Source organism: Elephantulus edwardii, unplaced genomic scaffold (assembly GCF_000299155.1).
Source record: "Elephantulus edwardii isolate Elephantulus edwardi_28Jun2011 unplaced genomic scaffold, EleEdw1.0 scaffold00121, whole genome shotgun sequence".
Lineage (NCBI taxonomy): Eukaryota > Metazoa > Chordata > Mammalia > Macroscelidea > Macroscelididae > Elephantulus > Elephantulus edwardii.
Window position 1 is genome coordinate 4,163,012 of NW_006399871.1, and position 18,931 is coordinate 4,181,942.

Consider the following 18,931-nt stretch of genomic DNA (forward strand, 5'->3'; position numbering starts at 1 on the left):
TGAAGTGATCCGGAAAGGCCTTGGCCAGGGCCATGTGGCGAGCTGACATATAGTACCGGCCGAGGTATTTCCAATCCAGGAGGTCGGAGAGGCGTTCCGTGCGGTTCCGCTGGATGATGCGCTGCCGCCGGCTCTGCTGGCAGAAGCTGTAGAGGAAGGAGGTGAGCTGCGAGCACGAATCGTCCAGGCTGCGGAACCGCCGTTTGTCATGTCTTTTGTTAAATATTTTTCTAGATTTTGAGTTATTTCATGATAATGGAAATAGCTAGTGACAAAGGTCAGGAGACATATTGCACTGGGAAAGTTTGCAGTCAGGGACCTCTCCAAATTATTGAGGAACAACGATGTCAGTTTGAGGACTAAGGTGTGTCTGATTCAGGTCATGGTCTTTTGATCACTTGTTGTGCATCTCAGATCTGGAAAGTGAGTGAAGATCACAAAAGAAGAATTGATACCTTTGAGCTGTGGTGTTGGAGAAGAGTACTGAATATCCCAGGGACTGCCAAAAGAATAAACAAATATGTCTTTGAGAAAGTGCAGTCAGAGTGCTCCTTGGAGGGAAAGATGATAAAACTTCGTCTCACATACTTTGGGCGTGTTGCTAAGAGAGGCTATTCCTTGGAGAGGGGCATCATGCTTTCAAAGGCAGAGGGTTGGTGAAGGAAAGGAAGACTCTTAAACAGGTGGATTGACACAGTGACTGCTGCAATGGATTCAAGTGTATCAGAAAGTGTGAGGACGGCACAGGATAGGACAGGGTAGAGATCTCTTGTTCATAGGGTTGCTATGAGCTGTGCTCAACCTGACGGCGCCTAACAACAACAATGTGACTAGAAATACATTCCCAATTTTATTTTAAATTGCTCAATACTTGCATACAAAAATACAATGGAATTTTGCATATTGACCTTGTATATAGATCACCCATAATGATAATTTTGTTATATTTATTAGTACTAATAATATTACAGTTCTTCTAATAGTGTTTATTAATTCTAATGGTAGTTTCTTTGGATTTTAATACAAAGAAGATCATGTCTTGTCAAATAATGAACTTTGTTCAACTATCCTTTTCCTTACACCTTTATACTTTTAATTAATTAATTTCTATTTTATTTTTTTTTGTGATGTGTGTCATATTACTGTGGCCAGAACCTCCAGTGGCACCATGTTGAATAGAAGAGATGAAAAAGGATATCCGTATCTTGTTCCTGACGTTACAGGGAAAGCATTCAAGTCATTTGCAATGAACTAAAATGTTCTCCGTAGATCCTTTCATAGCTGCTCTTTATCAGGGAGCTATATGGTTTTTAAGAACTGTAAGTCAATCTGGTCCAGCTTCTTCCTTAGTTGGAAGCTGCATCCATTTTAGTGGCAAAAGCCGGAGCACAGCGATGGCCAGTCCTTCCTAGTAGAGTTCAATACTCTTCTCTAGCACTTCAACTCAAAGGTACCCATTCTTCTTCTGTGATCTTTAGTCCAGCTGTCAGATGCACAGCAAGCAACTAAGAAGACCAAGGCTTGGATCAGGTGCACTTTAGTCCTTAGGCTGACATCATTGCTTTTCAGCACTTTGGAGAGGTCCAAGAGTAGAGGTGGGAAACACATCAAAAGTCAAAGGAAGCAAGAAGAATCCAGAGGCTCTTGACTATCTCCACTAATTTAATGAAACTTGAGGTGAAATCACAGGGCTCTGGATAGCGCAGAGTCTGCTTTAGGCCAGCAAATTGCCTCTACTTGGAGACAGTGGCCTGACTTAGCCACAAAATAGAAGGGACAATATGGGGTCAGGGCAAGAGTAAGGAATCCAAGACTCTGTCAGTGAGAAGTGGTTGGGATCTTAAAAGTTAGCAACTGGCCATCTGAGATGCAACTATTGGTCTTTCTCCATCTGAATGGAGTAAAGGAGAAGAATCAAAGATGTGTGGCAACAGTGAATCCAAAGGACTAGGGGACCACTTGAAATACAGCCTCCACTATTCTCACACCATAAAAACTAGATAGATAGTGCCTGGCTGCTGCTGCTGCTGCTACTACTACTACTACTACTACTACTACTACTGTCATTTGTGCTAGTACCATAGAATTGGAACCAACTCATATCTGACCCTCCACTGGGTTTTAGGAGGCAATTAATTGCATGACAGGAGGTTGCCCATCCTTTTCCCATGGAGCAACTGGTGACCTGGCAGCTGCATGCCGTTGGACTACTACTAGTAGTACTGTTAGTTCAGATTGAGACCACAGAAGGTCTTGGACAGAATGGGGGGGGGATGTAGAATAGAATTCAACATTTTGAGAAAGACCAGACATACTGGTCTGAGCGAGACTGGAGGAATCCCCGAGACTGAGGCTGTTAGACATCCTTTAAACTTGCACTTGATCCCACCAATTGGAATTACCTTTTCACCAAATAGATAAACACAGCCTTAGCCTGTAAAGTAAATGTAACACTTGTTCCTCAGAGCAATTAACCACACAAGACCATAAAGACAACAATTGCCTCAAAACAAAGCTCAGAGGGTGTGGAGGGGCTGGAAGAAGGGTGAAGTGGAAGTGGGGAGACCCTTGGAGGAAGCAGGAAGAATGTTACTCTGAGAGAATGGAAACTAATGTTATGGTATGAAATGTGTATAGATTGGTAAATGGCAGAATTCTGTCAGAGAGGCAAATGTGTTCCCTCCCTCCCATGGGCACTGACTGACCCCTTGACTCGTTGGTCTCTTTCTTCCAGCGCTTTGTCTGGCCGTCTCTGAGGAAACTGTTAGGTGGTGCACCACATCACAAGATGAGGCAGCAAAATGCTCCAAATTCCAAGAGAATATGGACAGAGTGGGTGGGCCCCCTCTCAGCTGCGTGAACAGGAACTCCGGCCTTCAGTGCATCAAGGCCATTGCGGTAAGTCATCGCGCTTGGTGGGTGAGACCTCCACCTGCTTCACTTCTTCGGCACCAGTCAGCTAGGAGGAGTCTTTTCTACAGGAAACAGGGCTGTTTTGAAAGCAGAAGGATTCAAGCTACAAATCTGTAAGCGAGGAGACTCTTCGTGGAGAAACTAGTATCTTAACACAGATTCATATTGTGTGTTGATGTTGTAATGTGTCACTGAGTTGCCTGTGACTCTTAGCGACCCTGTGGACAGCAGCTGTGAACCCTGCCCCATCTTGAGCAAGTCTCACTGTCTCCGACAAGCCTACCCGCATTGCTCCAGTTACTGTGTCATTCCATCTCGTCTGGGGTCTTCCTTTCCTCTCCTGTGTGTCTCAATATGACGGCTCAGCCTCAGCTGTCATATTTGCTCATCTACTCTTAATTTTTTTGCTCTGTTGTACATAGGGTCTTTGCAGACCTTTTATTTTGGAAGTAGAAGGCCAATCCTTCTTCCTAGTCTGTCTTAATTTGGATGCTCAGCTTCAGAAGAGTATCTGACAGACAAGCACTGGAAAAAATTGTTCTACCAAAATCTTTTCAGAACGGACTGGCACCGAAACAGTCATGGAATGAGGAGGATGCAGTGTAGGTGGGATAATCTGAAAGGTGAACCTTCTGGGCAATCACTACCTCAGTTCTGAGAGAATGATGATGGCTAATCCAAAGATTGGAGGTTTGAACCCACCAGCTGTCCCTGGGAGAAAAATGAGGTAGCTTGCTTTAATAAAGACTTCATTTACAGCCTTGGAAATGATAAAGTGCTTTTTCTATTTTATCCAACAGGGTCTTTATGTGTGGGAATTGAAATGGCAGTGTGTGTGTGTGAGTGTTTAATCATAATCTCCACACCACACCACTGGGGAAAATCTCATCTGGGCTCTGAGCATTAGGAAGACACTAGTCGTCATTCTCTCAATGTAACCGCACTCTTTCCAAGGCATTTTTAGATTAAGAGAAAGCGAGAGAAGATATAATAACTAGTAAGTGATTTCTGGTACTTTTTGTTTTTCAAGCTCTAAATATCTATTTGAAATATGTTTATTTATACACTCAGTCGGTTTGCTTTGCAACGTCTGCTATGAGGACAAAGTTATTCATGAAAGCACAGTTTTTGTGCTTTCTGACATCAAGAAAGGATTGAGGGACAGCGCAGGGGTGGAAGAACCTGGCTGAGATGGATTGACACGGGTTACTGGGGCAATGGGGGTAGGTGTGTTGGAATCAGTGAGACTGGCTCAGGACAGGGCCGGCTGCACAGCTGTTGTACACAGGGTTGCTATGAGTTACAAGTGACTCGATGGCACACAACAAAAACAACAACAATCACTTCTGCTCTGTCCCTCAACCCTTCTATAATCATTCTCATGCATTATGTTTTCTAAAATGAATCACCATGGGATGTTCCCATTATTACCGTTTTTTCACTCAGATCCTTCCATTTCCTGCCCCCCTTCCACCACCTAATTGTGTAACTCTGTGGTTTCACCCCTACCCATCCTCACCTCTCTGCTTGCACCCCTTCCCCCCTTGGGTTCCCATATATTTTTTACTAGTTATCCTTCTATTTTTACAACAATGGTCTATGTAATATTTGTCCTTGTGAGAGACTGAGTTAGTTCACTCAGCAAAATGCTCTCCAGTCTCTCCCGAGTTATGTAGTATTTTAGGAAGGTACTTCAGATTCTGGAAGGAACCGGGATGGTCCAACGCACGGCTCATTTTGCTCGGGCGGTTCCAAATCCACCAGCTCTCCAGGAGAAAGATGGGGCTCCCCTCCACTAAAGACTTAGAGCCTTGGAAACAGGATGGAGTGGGAACTGACTTGATGACAGTGGGTTGGGTTCGTGGCTCTGGATTTGGGCAGGCTTTCAGCTGAAGCCCACCTGGCCTCTTCTCTTTCAGGCAAATCAGGCAGATGCTACGACTGTTGATGGTGGTTTGTTGCTTGTGGCAGGCCAGAGCCCCTACAGACTGAAGCCAGTCGTGGCTGAGGTCTATGGATCCGAAGCAAGTGAGTTTTTCCAATGACTCAGAAGCCAGCGTGCCCTTGAGTTTTGATTGCAGAGGCAGGAGCTGGTCAGCATTCCATTTACAAGATGCCAAGTCCCTGGGCTCCATGGACCAGATAAGGTCATCCGCCCTGATGAGAACTCTCAGGAAGGATGGAGCCCCCTCTAGGGAACAGCAGGCTCTTGACTGCTTCTCCCTTGGATGAACCAGCCTTTCATTCTCTTTTCCCACCAAGACTTGGCCAGACTTTTCTTCCTCTGCTCTACACTAAGAGCCTTCAAAACTCTGTCCTTTGCAGACCCACAGACTCATTATTATGCGGTGGCTGTGGTCAAGAAAGGCACTGACTTCCAGCTGAACCAACTCAAAGGCAGAGCGTCCTGTCACACTGGGCTCGGCAGGTCTGCCGGCTGGAACATCCCTATCGGGACACTTCGTCCATACTTGAAGTGGCCAGGGCCACCTACACCCATTGAATATGGTAAGGTGGTGGGTGAGGTGGGGGAGGTAGAAGGTGGTGGGTGTCAGAAAGGGGTGTCTCTTCCTGCTGCAGAGGTTTGGGGCCCCACGTGTGTTATCATGCCCAGCCATGCTGAGGGCCTTCTATCTGCAAGGTGCATTTCTCTGCACCCCTCCATGCCACCCAAAGGCTGCCTCCTGGGGTGGGGGAGAGGGGACTCTCTTGAGGGTCAAGGACAAAGGGCAGAGCTGATGAGGGTGGGGCTGGCTCCCACTTGGGTCCCTTTCTCTGTTGACAACAGCTGTGTCCAAGTTCTTCTCGCGGAGCTGCGTTCCCTGTGCAGATGCCAGACGGTTCCCCAGCCTGTGCAGTCTATGTGCGGGCGAAGGTGCAAATAAATGTGCCTGTTCCACACAGGAGCCATACTTCGGCTACTCTGGTGCATTCAGGTGAGCGAGACTGTCCAGTTCTCCACAGTGACCCAAGTGGCAAGTGCCTTCATGTCAGGAGACCCTTTTCTGGAGCAAGTAGCACGCAGTATGCGCCCAGAGACCCAGAATGTCCGGGATGACACTCTGATCTATGTGGGTCTCACCAGGAGCCAGAGGACAGGGAGGCCTGTCTGTCCCACCCCTCCACACTTGTGCTGCAAACAAAGGCTGGCAGGCTCCCCACTCCCCAAGCCACCTTCTGGTGGTGGTGGGATTGGCATTATTCTGCAGGGAGGCCGTCACCCCACTTCCACACTGGCTAGAGAGAGAAAGTCACATGAGCTACTATTGTATGTTTATCATTTATCTGTTCAGTGTCACCAAGCCTTCACCATCCCATTCATCCATCACCATGCCTGTGTGGAAGCTTCTGGGTTCTCCTTTATGTAGTAGAAAGTAGTTGTGACTTCTCAACCCTTAAGGGGAAAGAGAGAGAGAGGAGGGGAGAGAGAGAGAGACGAGAGAGAGAGAGAGAATGGGGGGTGTGTGTGTGTGTGTGATGTGTTGCTAGCCAGTCCCCGAGGTCTTCTTCCTCAGAATCCTCCATAGTGAGCAGATACACCATGGGACACAATTACAGGGCCCCTGACTCACTTCTGACACCTTCTCATTTCACAGATGCCTGCAGGATGGGGCTGGAGAAGTGGCATTTGTCAGGGACAGCACTGTGTTTGGTAAGAGGAGGGAGAAGAGCCAGGAGAATGGACCTTTTTATTATTATTATTAAATTATCATCATCATTAGCCCTTTTATCGTGTTCTAGCAAATGTTAAGCAAAGCAGTTGGCTCTTGACACTCTATGATCAGGATTTCTCACAAAGCACAGCTCTTTTTAAATATTATTTCACATGTAAAATAACTCCTTCTTTTGAAATCTCGTATGTCCAGTTCCATCTCTTCCCCTTCACACAGACACCTATGTTTAGCCCCTAGACGTGTTTTGTCCCCCCCCGCCCCCGAGCTACCTCTTGTTATTCAGACTGTACAGAGCTGTTTGTGCTTCTGGGTATTAAAATCACTCAAGTTTTACTGAACATTAGAAACTATGCGGTTCCTAAGTTCTTCCACTCAGGTTTCTTCTTCTTCTTCATTTAAAGATGCTAATATGCAGTTGTGCAATGCTAATATGCAGTTGTGCAAATGTTCAGTAAATGCTTCTCACAGCTTCAGAAGGCTGCATGAACTGTACCTTACTTATCCATCACACTATTGATGGAAAGACAAGTTAGTCTTACCTTTTCATAACCATGTAGAGTTCCAAACATGCCATCTTTATATCTATCTTCTTCGAGGAGCGTGGCCATGGTGATCATATGTTGAAATACAGTTGTTGCTGCTTGCATAGAAGCCATCACATTCCACCAGAGACAGGTCCACTTTTTACCAGGACCATGAAAGCCAGGTTTACTCTCTACTTTTTCCACCAGAGGTAGGCTTATGATAGAGATAAGAAGTTGTATTGTCAACCCAAAGGTACGCAGTTTGAATCCACCAGCTGCTCCACAGGAGAAAGATGGGCAGTCATCGTCCACGTGATTTTTTAAAAATTATTATTATTTTTGTGTGAGTGTACCGTCAAATCAGATCTGACTGGTACAGGAGGAGATTGTCCCTCCTTTCCCGGCAGAGCATCTGGTGGCTTCGAACTGTGCGCTTCTGGGATTGTAGTTGCAGCTCCTTACCACTAGGCCACCAGAGCTCCCCTCTTCCACGTGATTTAATGCCCCTGAAAACCTTCTGGAAAGTCAGCTGTTCACACTTGATGGTACATAATTAACTAACAACCAGAGCCAGGCCCACATTATATCAGGCCCGCCAGAGCCAGGCTCATGTTTGACTTGAATCACCATATTAGAATGACAGTACACAATTATGTTCCCACCAACACTTCATCATTCTCATTTTTCTACAACTTCAAGTTGGGATATTTTTGACTTTTGGCCAGACGGTGATTTTAAAACGACAGACATTTTATGTTTAAATGTCATGTCTGGGAACAAGGCAGTGATCATCCCTGAATGCCTGTGCTAATAACACAGACTTTTCTCTCTCACTTTGTGACCTTTTGACTGTTTTTCTTTTGAAGTTTATGCCTTGCCTCTCCTTGATTTTGACTTTCTATTAATATTTAGCTATCAAACTGTGATCTGTTTTCAGTTTTACTATGATCATTTCTCATCTGTCATATATCGGTGGCACCTTTACCAAACAGAAGTCCTTGATACTGATAATGTTAAGTGAATCAGTTTTACCTTTCAAAGAACAGTCCTTGTCCTTCTTCACCCTAATGTCACAAATCCTTTAAAAAGAAGATCAAAAGATTCTCTCTCTACTCCTAACACTTGTCTATAAATCACCTATATGGGATATTAGGCAAAGATTCGGCTTTAGTATTACCTGACTCCTGTTATTGTGAGAAAATTTTCCTTGTAGCAACTATAAAAACTCTACCTTTTACCTCCTGGTCCATGGAACTACTTCAACACTAAGTTTGCATATTCACTTATCAGTTTTTTAGTTATTTGGTCTCAGTATATTTGTATTTTAAATTAATCCGTATTTGTGTTAAAATCACAATAGTGTGTTTGCTTGTCTTCCTGTCTATGATCAGTCACGGGTCTCAATATCAGATCAATTCTCATACGTAGTTTTGAATCTTTATGTTAAATTTATTTCTTAAAATACTAATAGAATTTTTATGGGAATTACCTTGAATTTAAATTGGCCCTGAAAATTTGACATGTTTGTGACATTGTTATCCAACCCATGATCGTGATAAATATCTTCATTTTTACACCCATCTTTTTTATATTCTTCAATAGAACTTTACATTTTTCTCTTAGTGGATCCCCTGAATTCTGACAAGAATGGTCTCCAGGGCTTTCTGGGTAATGTCTTAATCTCTCTGAAGGCTCAGGAGAAAATTCCTGCCTTTCTGACCTTGAGCTTGGTCACGTGCTCAGAACTGTGGGTCGAGGGGAATGATAGCTCATGGCTACCACTTGGATTCATCTCATCTAAGCTCCCTCTCACCCCTTGCCTCTGCCCAGAGAGCCTGCCAAACGAGGCTGACAGGGACCAGTACGAGCTGCTCTGCCCAGACAACACCCGGAGGCCAGTGGACCAGTTCCAGGAGTGCAACCTGGCCCGGGTGCCTTCTCACGCCGTTGTGGCCCGAAGTGCAAATGGCAAGGCAAACTTGATCTGGGAGCTTCTCCGCCAGGCACAGGTATTCCCACCACGATTCTCTCCCCTTATTGAATCTGGGGAGAGGATGGATTGATCTTTTCTTTTCTGACTTCCTGACACTCTGAAGGCCGTCATCAGCCTCACCAAAGAGCAGTTCATTAGTGCCTTGAAGCACTTGACCCCCCGTCTGTGCTCCGGGCAGCAGCAACAATGCACTCCCTTCCCCTCCCATCCAATATTGCTGACTGGCTGTATCTTAGAGAGTTTGCCTGTTTCCCATTTTCAAGTCTAATTTCCCTTTTCAACCTGTAGCGAGTCTTCTACAATGCTAGGTGGAAGTGATTATTCCTTCATGTTCTCATCATTCCCATCAGAGACAGCAGGGAGGTGACAGACAGCTGAAGCCCTATGCATCTTCCTTGGTCCAGCTAATCTCCATCTTCTGTCCTGCTGGGTGCCTGTGCTTCCGCTTCTGGTCCATAGTGCTCCCTGGATTGGCTCCTCCTATTCTCCATCTGGCCTGAGGGTATCAGAACTCAAGGGTGCCCAGTAAGACTGATCCTGGCCATCTGTATGGTACTGGGGTCTTCCCAGGTGACCTGGCCTAGAAGCCTAGCTGTTGCCTTAGATAATATTGTGAGTGTAGAGGGAAAACTGTGTGGTGGGACCTACTTTCCAGGGCAGAGAGGTGAAGATATTGCCCAGTTATGGCTTTAGAGAAATTAGACGCTAAAGAAGCCTCTATGTTCGGATTTAAACCAATAACCCCTGTACCCCAAACCTGCTGCCATTGAGCTGGTTGCTAGTCATGGTGACCCTCCAGGGAATTCCCAAGGCTGTGAATCTTAGTGGGAGCAGACTGCTTCTTCTCTCTTCCTCAAGGTGCTTGGTGGATCTGCCTCGCAGCCCAATATGTGACCACCTACACCAGCAGGGTCCTTATTAGGCCTGAGGCGGGCGGGGATGACCCAGACTCTTCAACGTGTTCTTCCCCATAATGCTAAGTGCATCTTGAGTTGGCTGGAGTAGAAGCAGGATGGGAAAAGGCCGTATTTTGGGGGCACCAATGTGCTTGCCCTGCTCCCCCACCCCAGCTTTCTAAAGAGAAAGTCACATCACAGGAATGGTGCGAGTCTCTCCCTCTGTGAGAGATGTCAACTGAGGTTGTCAAAGGTCCAGAGACTCCTTTTCAACACTGATTTCTATTCCCTTCCTGTTTAGCATCCCCTGAACAAAACCCAAATTCACTGCAGTCCAATTGATTCCAACTCATGTCCACCCCCTCCACAGGGTTTCTTTGAAGAGACAGACCATTTTTCTCTGGCAGAGCAGCTATTGGATTTGAACCACTGATCTCTCTGTTAGCAGCGTAGTGTGTAACACACTATGATATCAGGGTTCCTATGTTGTTGTTGTGACTCATGGCTGACCCTCCAGCAGGTTTCCAGAAGCAGTAAATCTCATGGGAAGAGATTGCTTAATCTTCTCCGGTGGAGCAGCTGGTGGATTCGAGCCACACGCCTTTGGGATTGCAGGGGAGCTTCTTACCATGAGGCCACTGGAGCTCACTGAGCTCCTATGAGCACCTTTAATTTGATTTTCCCTCAAACAGGAAAGGTTTGGGAAAGATAAATCATCAGAATTCCAGCTCTTCGGCTCCCCCTCTCAGAAGAAGGACTTGCTCTTCAAGGACTCCACTCTTGGCTTTTTGAGGATTCCCTCCGAGATAGACGCTGGGCTGTACCTTGGCTTTGACTACATCACAGCTCAAGCGAACTTGAAGGAAAGTGAGTGAGGATGGGCAGGGCGGGAGGTCTTCTGGATACACCTCATACCTGCTCACTCGTGACTGCCCCCCTCCAGGGGGGTCACTCCTCTGACTCTCAGCCAGAGAGGGCTCTTCACTGTGGTGATTCTGACGTAGGTCCCAGTGTCTTCTGCTACTTACATCAGGACGTTCAAGGTGCCCAGTTGTTAATGCTGGTATATATCCCTGTGAACATCAGGAGACCCCCGCCCCCGGCCAAGTCGTGACAGAAAAACGAACTTACCTCCTTTGACCAGGAATCAACAGAACCTCCCCACTTCCGTCCAAGGCCCTAGAAAAAAAATATTACAAGAAGGAGTTCAATCCTGGCTGACCTTTTATCAGTGGGCTTGGAGTACGAGTCTAGGGAAATTTGACACTGCATTGTAGTTCATGGGGTCACTGGGAATTTCAGGGGAGGTTTTATGGTGATGCCGGACACCCTCTCCTGGGGCTGCCATTAGTTCCATGATGAAAATGAATGAAACTTTCATCCCATGGGAAGGAGACAGGAGACAGGTCATTGCACTCAGGGCTGATAGATGGTTTGGAAGCAGAGAAGGTCTCAGAAGGGATGGAAGTGAAAAAGGGAGCTGAGGAAGGGGCTGGGGCTGGGGAATGGAGGAAGGGAAGGGCTACCCCAACTGGAGGAAGCAGCTCCCCAGGGTCTTTGTGAGAAGTCTAGGCAGAGAAGGGTATTCTGAGGGGAGTTGGACTCTGCAGAGATCCAAGAGGAAGATGAAGCCTCTATGTCCATCCAAGGTCAGGAGCCTTAGATATTCAGTTTTCGTCCCTCTCCCCAGGGAAAACAACCCTGGATTCCCGGCGTGCCAGGGTGGTGTGGTGTGCGGTGGGCAGTGAGGAGCAGAGCAAGTGTATCCAGTGGAACCGCCAGAGCAGAGGGAAGGTGACCTGTACTTTGGCCTCCACTGCCCAGGACTGCATCACCCTTGTCATGGTAGGTTGTAGAGGATTCCAGTCTCTCTCTCTCTCTCCCGCTCTGTGTCTCTTCTGTTGTACAAGGACACCATTCATCTTGGATTAGGATCCATCCACCCTTCTCCATAGAGCTGATCTCATCTTCACTGATGATAACCTTCTAAGATGCTTCTTCCAAACATGGGAAATCTGGGGAGGCATAATTTGAACAGATCTTCCAGGAGGCCCTACTTCTGCTCACTTATTGAACTTCTCCTTGTAGCACGAAGGGAGCAGTGCTAATGGGTGGAGATCAGCTGAAGCTAACTGCTTCTAGCTGTCTCTTCAAGAAGGAGGCTTGTCCAGGAGGAGTGTGCTGGACACAAGAAGGGTTTTGTTCAGAAGGTAGAGGGTTAGTGTCACTTCTCCTAGTATTTCAGTTGAATTGTGCTGGGGCTGGTAGAGACCAAAGCATGCACACGGTGTATCCTTAGTGCTCCGTTAAAACAACCCTGATCTCTTTCTGGTGTTTGGGACACAGACATGATGTAGAGCTGGGCTCTTAGAGAGCTGTGAACAGGAGGAGGTCAGGGAAGAGCCTCACTGACTGGTCCTTTGTCTTTGCAGAAAGGAAAAGCCGACGCCATGAGTTTGGATGGAGGATTAATCTACACGGCGGGCAAGTGTGGCTTGGTGCCTGTCCTGGCGGAGAAGGCCAGTAAGTGAAGGGGGCTGCCTCTCAGGTTATAATCAATCCCTCTGGACTTTGGAGGTGGGGACAAGGGAAGATGTTCAGATGCATGCATACATTCAGTTGGGAGAATTAGAGAGTTGAAAGGATTCCTGAAACAATGCATGTTACCATCTACCTGTTGCTTTGAGATCTAGCAAAGTGTAGACAGGCATCCAGTTCTTATTTTAGAAAATATTTTAGCAAAGTTGTAACTCACCCAGAAAGGTGCACTGTGGGTACAGCTATATGATATTCCATAGACTGTACTTTCCCAGCTGATTTGTGCCCACCTGGAGACACAGAATATTTCAGAAGTCTCCTTTGGTCCTCTTTCCACTTCTCTGACCACCCAAGGGGTACCACCATATCCACTTCTAACAGCTCAGACCAGCTCTATCTGTTAACTTTATTTTAAAGGTGTTGTGCAGTATAAAGTTGTTTTGCTATCTGATTTCTCTCGCTCAGCACTGCATTTGTAACAGTGATTTATACGCACATCTAGTTAAGGAATGTCCAATCTTCTTGTACAGTATTCCGTCAAGTGACTACCAAAATCATTTATCCGTTCTGCTATTGATGGGCACGGGGATAGGCACTGGGTAATTTCTAGTTGATGACTGTCTTACTTTCTTAGTGCTTCACTAACAGAACTGTCACAATGGGGTGGTTTTAATGAGCAGTAATTTGTTTTCTCACACTTTAAGAGGCTGCATTTAGGGTACTGGCTTCAGGGAAGGCTTTCTCCTCCATCTGCTCTGGATGAAAGTCCTTCTCTCTCTTTACCTTCTATTTCTAGGATGGTGACCACATGTTGTTTATTTTCCTTTCTGTTTGTGCATAACCTTGTTTCCTCACATAACCTGCTCTTTTATGTCTCAAAGAAGGTGGATTTAAGACATACCTTACCTGAATACTGGCCCATTATTAGCATAGCAAAGAAATCTATTCCCTAATGGAATTAATGGAAGCAGGAGTGGCAACCACTTCCTAAATAACATGCTTTCAGAAACCCTATGAACTTTGATAAATGGTGATAGTTGTAGAGGGGCTGCAAGCCTTTTGTTCATAGGGTCCCTATAAGTCTGTCCAACTTGAATGCAATCAACAACAACAGCAATGGGATTAAGGGAGCTCAGATGGCCTAGTGGTAAGAATCTGCACTGCAATCCCAAGGGCATGCAGTTCAAATCCGCCACCTGCTTCATGGGAGATGGATGGGTAATCTCCTCCTGTGCTATTACTGCCTCTGAAAACCCACTGGAAGGTCATCTATGGGTCGGTTCAGACTTGATGGTTGGTACTCAACAACAACAATGGGTTTACAACCATAGATTTAGGGTTAGGGTTTACAACATATAATGTGAGGCACTCAGTTCATTCCCTGTTGGTGGTGATCGTGAATCAGCACTGCTATGAACAGCCCTGTGTGTGCCTTTTGGGGAGCACATCTATGTATTTCTGTTGTATGTAAATGCTGGGGCTTAGTCTCCCGAGATTGGTCCTGTGATTTCTCAGTGTTGCTGGCCTTTGTTCTTTCAGGATCCCAAAGAGATGGTAGCTCTGACTGTGTGAACACACCAGCAGAAGGTGAGTCGGAATGAACCACTAATGGGGCAAGATCAAGCCCTCATGGCTGGAGGAGGGGTTGTTAGAGGCTTTTAAAAACTCACAGAACGAGACACAGCCATCGCATTTTTGAAGATATAAATTATTCCGTAATAGAATACCTATAAGTATGTCTAGATCCACTTTAGCACTTGATAGACAACTTGAGTTTATCTAATTGCATCTGGCCGTGGGACTGGAGTGTTACCACCTTCGTGTTTACAGATGAGCAAAGACTGGTATGGAAAATTGGCTAAAGTGAATAGAATTTCACTCATGACTGTAGGTAACACAGTGGCAGACCCTGGCTTCGAACCAAGGTCTTCTGCGCCAAATCCGGTACTCTATGTGTCCTCTCAGCCTGTGCACCAGAGAGTGCTGGCTTAGCTCAGGGAAATGTCTGTCAAGGGCACGTCATCAGGACAAGAACGGCACCCTCCTTTCCGCTCCCCTGGTGCAAGGCTGGCTTTGATCAGCCCAAAGATGGCCTTGGAGACATCCGCTCCCCAACCCTCCACATGCACAGCGGCCAGCTTGGTGGTCATTACTGTCCTTGTCTATGCACATGCAGTCAGTGGCTTATGCACAGCTGGGGGCATCTTCTTGTTCAGTGGGCTTTGCTTAGGAGTCCACATCTGAAGGTGACTGCTGATTCATAGCTCAGGGACATGGTATAGCCAGTGAAAGAGAGTCTCCTTTACACACTCAGAGAATCAGTCCGCATGATTTCATTTCACAGCTCAGTCTCATCTCCACAAAGGACAACTGCTTAAGCTTGTAGCGTCTGCCTGACATCGGCCAGTTGTCTGGATAGAGTCATCTTCTGGTGATGCTCCTTGGTCCACCTGGCCTGGGCTGCAGACAGCTGCTCTCCAGTGCTCTAAAACTTGCTCTTCTGCCCTCTGTTGTACAAGGGTATCGTGCTGTGGCGGTGGTTAGGAAGGCAGATGGTGACATCACCTGGAACACACTGAAAGGGAGGAAGTCCTGCCACACCGGCGTGGGCAGGACCGCGGGCTGGAACATCCCCATGGGCCTGATCGCCAACCAGACAGGCTCCTGCAAGTTTGGTAAGGAGTCCAGAGGGAGCTGTGGTGGGGCAGATGGGGGAACGGGTCCATCCCATTAGGGACTGCTACGCTTTCAGAGATTTGCAACCATGAAGCCCAGGGGGAGGGAGAGGGAGCTCTGGGGGCCTAGTGATAAGGAATTGCACTGTCAACCCAAAGGTACATGGTTCAAATAGGCCTGTTGCCCCATGGGAGAAAGATGGGCAGTCAGCTCCTGTGCTGTGTGTGTTGTTGTTGTTGATTGCTGTCAAGTCGAGCACGAATCATAGCGACCCTATGCACCAAAGGCCCGAAGCCTTTCTGTAACTATCATCACTTATCAAAGTCCATAGAGTTTCCAGAGGCATGTGGTTTAGGAAGTGGATGCCACTCCTGCTTCCTGAAAACCTGTTGGAGTGTCAGCTCTGAATTGGTCCTAACATGACATAAAACATAAAACATCAACAACAAAGGGAAGGGAGAAGTCAGTAGGGGATTTGCTGGATAATTTTGACTTGAAGGCAAGTTCAGGGTACACTCTGCTTCCTATGCCCCATCCACCCACCCCAGAAAAAGCTGGATGCCTATTTCTCAGCACTTTCAAAGATTCCTGGCTGGCCATAAACAGTATGTGCTTATCTACCAATCTGAAGTTTGATGGTTCAAATCCACTAAATGGTACTGAGCAGAAAGTCCTGAATGTTTGCTTTCATAAACATTACCGCCAGGGAAAGCTTATGTAGTAATTTCGCTCTGTACCATGCAGTCAACATGAATTAGAATGGATATAGCAGAAAGGGATTTCCGCCTTTAGTTCTCTGCACCCTAAGACTGGATGCAGCCATATGTAGAATTACTTCCTTGAGCTTTCCTGGTCCCAAAGTGTGGAAAATGCAGCTGCCTTGTCTGCCTCATGAAGGCTGACCATTTTGAATCAAAACTTGCTCTCTATCTAGGTCATGCTGCAAAGGAATCTCAATAAGACATAAATGGTTATACCTCAACTTGACCTTCTCTCCTTGTCATGCATGCCCCCCTCACTGGTATCACCTGTAAGCTAAAGGTTCCTAACATTGGTTCATCTGACTTCCCACGTTCCTTCCATACAGATGAATTCTTCAGTGAAAGCTGTGCTCCCGGAGCTGACCCCTCTTCGAATCTCTGTGCCCTGTGCATTGGTGATGAGAAGGGTCAGAACAAGTGTGTGCCCAGCAGCAAGGAGAGATTCTTCGGCTACACCGGGGCTTTCAGGTACGTGTTGTCACCCACCTCCACCAGGTGCTGCATTTCCAAAGGTCAGGAGTGACCTGTCACAACAGAGCCAGGGGTGGCCTGGTGCTAGCAGCAGCCGGCTCAAAGAGGGTTCCCTCCACCAGACCCACAACCACTGAGAGGAAGCTGGCTCAGGCGGTAAGAGCTCAGGGCTTCTCTGTGACCTTGAGCCAAAGTCGATCCCAGTCAGCCTCAGGGTCTCGTCCTGAAAACTGAGCAGTGGGGTGGGAGACATCTTGAGTTCTTTGTGCAATGCAACCGGGAAGAATTCTCTTCCCAAAGCGGCTCCGTCGCAGGTGAGTCATCACTACTTGCTGCATTTTCAGTTTCTCATTAACTTTGGCCTTAGAAATGGTAAAGAGAAAACCTGACTGCAGTGTTTTTCCTCAACAGTGAAGTGATGAGCAATGACAAAAATCTGTCTTAATTTGCTAGTAATAACCTCTTAGTGATTTGTAGAAACCACCCGCAGTTCTCATTGCACAATCCCTTTTATCCAAATATTGCTTCCATTAGCATATTTAGATAGAAAGATGGATGGAGAAGAGATTGAAACTCTCTTTCTTTCTCTCTCTCTTTCTTTCTCTTATCATATCTGACTGGTACAGGAGGAGATTGTCACTCCTTCTCCAGCAGAGCATCTGGTGGATTCGAACTGCTCACCTCTGGGATTGCAGTGCAACTTCTTGCCACTAGGCCACCAGAGCTCCCCTGAAACTCTCTTCTGTTGATGACTTCATCTTATTTGGAGTCACAATCAATGAACTTGAAACCAGCAGTCAGGAGATCAGGAGATATATTTCACTGGGAAAGTCTGTAGTCAGGGACCTCTCCAAATTATTGAGGCACAATGATGTCAGTTTGAGGACAGAGGTACACCTTACTCAGTCCATGGTCTTTTCCATCACTTACTATGCTGATGAGAGCTGGACAAGGAATAAGGATGATAGAAGAAGAATTGATGCTTTTGATGTTTGAGAAGAGTGTTGAATATGCCATTGAGCTGTGGTGCTGGAGAAGAGTGTTGAATATACCATGGACTGCTAGGAGAACAAACAGGTTTGTCCTGGAGAAGATGAAGCCAGAATGCTCCTTGGAGTCAAGGACTCTGAAGCTTCATCTGACATATTTTGGGCATGTTGCAAGGAGGGACTGGTCCTTGGAGAGGGTCATCATGTTTGGCAGAGTGGAGGGGCGGCGAAGGAGAGGAAGACCCTCAATGAGATGGATCGATTCTGTGACTGGAGCGGTGGGAATACGTGTGTCTGAGATGGCTAGGTTGGCACAGGATAAAACAGCATTTAGAACTCTTGTACATAGGGTTGCTATGAGTCGCAAGCGACTCAATGGCACATAACAACAACAAACATCAAAGGACAGATAGATCTATCTTAGAGAAGGTGCAGCCAGAGTGCTCCTTGGAGGCCAAGATGATTAAACTTTACCTCACCTACTTGGGGCATGCTGCTAGGAGAGGCTACCCACTAGGCCACGAGAACTCCTTGCACACACTTTAGTGTCTTTATTTAGGTTAGAAAAAAAATGCTTTGTCTTTTGTTCACATTATGCCAGGGGTCTAATTGGAAGACTTGATGAAAAAAACAATTGAACACTAAAACAGAGTTGTTTCACGTCTATCCATCTGAAGCCCATGGACTGTTGGGTTGTAACTGTGAACTTGCAGTGGTTATGTGTCTACTTCCTGTTAACAGAGATGAGCTGGCCTTCTCACACTGCCATTTGGTCAGTCCCACGCCATAGCCTCAAGCTCCTGTTCCTTCAGCATCAGGAAGATTGTATCCTATTCAGTGCTTACGTATTCAGACTATCTAAAATATGATTCTCAAACAGACGATGTAAAGAGCCCTGGTGTTGTCATGGTTAAAGCAGTGTGGTGCTAACTCAAAGGTTGGCAGTCTGAAGCCACCAAGTGTTTCTGGGAGAAATATGAGACTGTCTGGTCCTATGAGGATTTACAGCCTGAGAAATCCCACTGGGAAGTTCTCCTTTGCTGTATAGGAGCTGGGATGGAATGAATGTCTGGGTTTCCTTGTCTTTCTTTTCCATGTAGTATAATGTTGTCATATGAGCTCTGGTGGTCTAATGGTAAGAAGCTGTGCTGCAATCCCAAAGGCACCCAGTTCAAATCCTCCAGCTGCTCTGAGGAAGAAATATGGGCAATCTCCTCTCATGTGATTAACTGCCTCTGAAAACCTAATGGATGGTCAGCTATGGGTCAGTTCTGACCTGATGGTACACAACAACAACAACAACAACAACAATGTTATAATATTGTTCGTTGTATACATTTTTGTTTCTTCTGGATACAATAGGTGGGAAGTTTTAATTTTCTCTCTTTTTTAAATTTTCTGTGTGTGTTTTAAGATCACTAAGAATCTCTACCACAGTGTGTGAATCTACACACACACACACTCTGGGTACTATGTCTTTCATCATTCATTGGACG

The 18,931-nt window shown here is 46.3% G+C and overlaps 1 protein-coding gene across 1 annotated transcript in view; it reads left to right on the forward strand.

Annotated features, from left to right (window-relative positions):
- The window catches only part of LTF (lactotransferrin), a 29,939-nt gene that overhangs the window by 2,773 nt on the left and 8,235 nt on the right, over positions 1 to 18,931 (forward strand). The window contains exons 2-13 of the mRNA XM_006892962.1: positions 2,735 to 2,898; positions 4,833 to 4,941; positions 5,239 to 5,421; positions 5,702 to 5,849; positions 6,510 to 6,565; positions 8,942 to 9,120; positions 10,693 to 10,867; positions 11,691 to 11,845; positions 12,433 to 12,523; positions 14,078 to 14,125; positions 15,058 to 15,213; positions 16,302 to 16,443. Coding sequence (XP_006893024.1) covers positions 2,735 to 2,898; positions 4,833 to 4,941; positions 5,239 to 5,421; positions 5,702 to 5,849; positions 6,510 to 6,565; positions 8,942 to 9,120; positions 10,693 to 10,867; positions 11,691 to 11,845; positions 12,433 to 12,523; positions 14,078 to 14,125; positions 15,058 to 15,213; positions 16,302 to 16,443 — 1,606 coding nt within the window. The remainder of the gene's footprint in view (positions 1 to 2,734; positions 2,899 to 4,832; positions 4,942 to 5,238; positions 5,422 to 5,701; positions 5,850 to 6,509; positions 6,566 to 8,941; positions 9,121 to 10,692; positions 10,868 to 11,690; positions 11,846 to 12,432; positions 12,524 to 14,077; positions 14,126 to 15,057; positions 15,214 to 16,301; positions 16,444 to 18,931) is intronic.